Source organism: Acyrthosiphon pisum, chromosome X (genome assembly GCF_005508785.2).
Source record: "Acyrthosiphon pisum isolate AL4f chromosome X, pea_aphid_22Mar2018_4r6ur, whole genome shotgun sequence".
In the NCBI taxonomy this organism is placed as follows: domain Eukaryota; kingdom Metazoa; phylum Arthropoda; class Insecta; order Hemiptera; family Aphididae; genus Acyrthosiphon; species Acyrthosiphon pisum.
The window spans coordinates 96,957,275-96,961,206 of record NC_042493.1 but is presented as its reverse complement, the minus strand read 5'-3'; the positions used below and the strand labels follow the sequence as shown (position 1 = coordinate 96,961,206).

The window sequence follows — 3,932 nt, the reverse complement described above, 5'->3', positions numbered from 1 at the left end:
TTATCAAACTCTCTGAGTCGGGTTAGTACAGAGACGGACGGGGAATTCTCTGTAGAGAAGTCCATGCGCATTTACCCGACCAATAAGCAAGTGGGAGACCCACAATAATAAAGTACTACAATACTTTCGAGAAAAAAATGTCAAAATGTTTACCATTCGAGCTCAAGATTCTTTGGTCGATGCCACAAGGCCCCTAAATAATTCAATCGACACCGTCATATCGGATGACATCAACAAGACAGGAGGATTGCCGAGAGAGCTGGTAATATTCGTGGGAGCAAAAGTGATGCTGCGATCTAATATCGATGTACAAAAAGGCCTGGTCAATGGAGCAATAGGTATTGTAACGGAACTGAAATGGGCTGGTGGCTACCGCAGAGGTCAGATTTACCAGCAGGACATACCGGACGTAATGGGGAATTTTGGCGTGGATGGGATCCACCTGATCAAGCCAAAATCAATACAATTTCCAGCAAAATTCAGTTACGGAACTGCCGAGCGCCGTATTCTGCCTTTAATATTATCATGGGCTTCAACAGCTCATAAAATGCAGGGCACCACAGTCGATTATGCTGTCGTTTACTTGGGACAGAAACTATTCATACAAGGTCAAGCGTACGTCATCATTAGTAGAGTTCGTAGCCTCGATGGACTACGTATCGAAGAATTGAACGCTTCAAAAATAACGGGCAAGACATTCTGTAACGTTGACGCTTTGGATGAAATCGACAGAATGAGACAACATCGTCCCAATATCTCTGAAGCAATTGTAAATGACGGACAATAAATTATAAGTACTGTCAAATAACAAAATATATAATACACGTCATAATGGTCTCATAATGAAATTGTTAATATAAACAAATTTCAATTGGTTGTGGCAAACAAAATAAATATCATGTCATTTCACGACCACATAAACTTATATATTTATAAATAAATCATAATCACCAGTAGTTTGATTCTTTTTGTTTCACAAACATATTTCTTAAACGTTTAATAAAAATATTTACTTTCAACTAAAAACTAGAAAATAAAAAATAAAAAAAAAAATTTTAAAAACACACTTCCATAAAAACATTTAAAAAAATATTTTAAAAATTGCACTAAAAAGACAAAAATAATTCTCTGTACTTAAAAATAATGAAAAATTTATTGATGAAAAATTTAAAAGTGTGTGGTGCATCGTACAAAACATTAAAAGCCGAGCTAAGTCTCACATACACTTCTTTGTTCAATCCTGTTTATAAGATAGTGACTGGCAGTATATGTCAAGTGTAAGAGCAAAATAATGAAAAATTTACTGATGTAAAATTTAAAAGCCAAGGAAAGTCTCACATACACTTCTTTGTTCAATCATGTTTATAAGATAGTGACTGGCAGTATATGTCAAGTGTAAGAGCAAAATAATGAAAAATTTACTGATGTAAAATTTAAAAGCCAAGGAAAGTCTCACATACACTTCTTTGTTCAATCATGTTTATAAGATAGTGACTGGGAATATATGTCAAGTGTGAGAGCACCACACACTTTTAAATTTTTCATCAATACATTTTTCATTATTTTTAAGTACAGAGAATTATTTTTGTCTTTTTAGTGCAATTTTTAAAATATTTTTTTAAATGTTTTTATGGAAAAGTGTGTTTTTAAAATTTTTTTTTTTATTTTTTATTTTATAGTTTTTAGTTGAAAGTAAATATTTTTATTAAACGTTTAAGAAATATGTTTGTGAAACAAAAAGAATCAAACTACTGGTGATTATGATTTATTTATAAATATATAAGTTTATGTGGTCGTGAAATGACATGACATTTATTTTGTTTGCCACAACCAATTGAAATTTGTTTATATTAACAATTTCATTATGAGACCATTATGACGTGTATTATATATTTTGTTATTTGACAGTACCTACTTATAATTTATTGTCCGTCATTTACAATTGCTTCAGAGATATTGGGACGATGTTGTCTCATTCTGTCGATTTCATCCAAAGCGTCAACGTTACAGAATGTCTTGCCCGTTATTTTTGAAGCGTCCAATTCTTTGATACGTAGTCCATCGAGGCTACGAACTCTACTTATGACGTACGCGGTACGCTTGACCTTGTACGAATAGTTTCTGTCCCAAGTAAACGACAGCATAATCGACTGTGGTGCCCTGCATTTTATGAGCTGTTGAAGCCCATGATAATATTAAAGGCAGCATACGGCGCTCGGCAGTTCCGTAACTGAATTTTGCTGGAAATTGTATTGATTTTGGCTTGATCAGGTGGATCCCATCCACGCCAAAATCCACCATTACGTCCGGTATGTCCTGCTGGTAAATCTGACCTCTGCGGTAGCCACCAGCCCATTTCAGTTCCGTTACAATACCTATTGCTCCATTGACCAGGCCTTTTTGTACATCGATATTAGATCGCAGCATCACTTTTGCTCCCACGAATATTACCAGCTCTCTCGGCAATCCTCCTGTCTTGTTGATGTCATCCGATATGACGGTGTCGATTGAATTATTTAGGGGCCTTGTGGCATCGACCAAAGAATCTTGAGCTCAAATGGTAAACATTTTGACATTTTTTTCTCGAAAGTATTGTAGTACTTTATTATTGTGGGTCTCCACTTGCTTATTGGTCGGGTAAATGCGCATGGACTTCTCTACAGAGAATTCCCCGTCCGTCTCTGTACTAACCCGACTCATCAACACGGACATGTGACTTGTCGTTAGCTCTCCAATTCGCAGCGCATTGAGGACGTCAATGAAAGTTGTATCACCTTGCTGCCTCATATTTTGCGTCAGCTCAATCAAAGTGAATAATTCCCACAAATGTGTTGCCGGTATCATGTGTCTGGGCTGACGGTAAACTGGTTGTCCCTTCACTGGCGGTATCTGCATAAGATCGCCAAACAGCAATACATTAATTCCTCCGAACATTTCCTCGGGATTCTTCAATTGTCGTAGTCGAGACTCGATCATGCACAGCATTTCGTATGGCACCACATCGGTAGAACATGAAGTTACGAACAGTCTGTTGCTCTTTTTTTCACTGCTAACTGTAGTGTTTAAAGAATATCGGTATCCGGTGTTTTCGGTATATCAGAATACCGGTATAATGTTATTCGGTAATAATTACCGTTGTTACCATAGATATTATAATAATGGATAGGACACGCCTATACTTGATTCGTAAGAGGTTGCGGTTTTTTTTGGGGAAGAGAGAAAGTTCAATATCTGCGAGAGATATTACGGCGACGTCGTGGGGACAATCCTTTTTTTTTTTTTTTTTGGTCCATGTCCCAAAATGACAACGGATTATTGTATTGTCATCCAAGACCAAGGTCTATACCAATTTTCAGAATTTTTCATCTTCAAAAAGTGCCTCAAATCGAGCGCGCAAGATTTGATCACAGACGGACGTGAAACCAAACTTAAGAAAAGTGTTAAAAAAGAAAATGATCGTAGTTTAAAAAAAACAATTGCAAATGCTATGAATAGAAACACTTCATCTCTTCGTAAACGTATTGAAAGTATGGACAATAGTGATTTATGTAATGTGTCAGAAATTAACAATACTGATTTATGTAACGTGTCAGAAATGAATAGTGCAATAATAAAATGTATTGAAAACTATAACTATACATCTTGTGATTTCTTAAATTACAATAACAAAATTCTAAGTGATATGTAGACACATTAAAGTCACTGCAAATATTGTTAACCGTTATAAAGTATATAGAGAATGTAAAAAACACTTCAATGTGTTTTTGTGCAATCCATCGGATGACACAAATTATATGGATTCATATACTTCTTAATTTAAAATGCAGAAAAATTGTAGCAAGTCCCCTTAGAAATGCATTTTCAAAGAGAACTCCGGCAAGACTGGCGTTGTGCTGCCTTTGGAAACAAAAAATTGTTTCCATAACAATATG

General features: G+C 35.5%; 1 protein-coding gene across 1 annotated transcript; it reads left to right on the top strand.

Annotated features, from left to right (window-relative positions):
* Window positions 1-145: 145 nt before the first annotated feature.
* LOC103308321 (ATP-dependent DNA helicase PIF1-like) lies at window positions 146-787 on the top strand. The gene has a single exon (XM_008181489.1). The coding sequence runs from the start codon at window positions 146-148 to the stop codon at window positions 785-787; it is 642 nt and encodes a 213-aa protein (XP_008179711.1).
* Window positions 788-3,932: the final 3,145 nt, after the last annotated feature.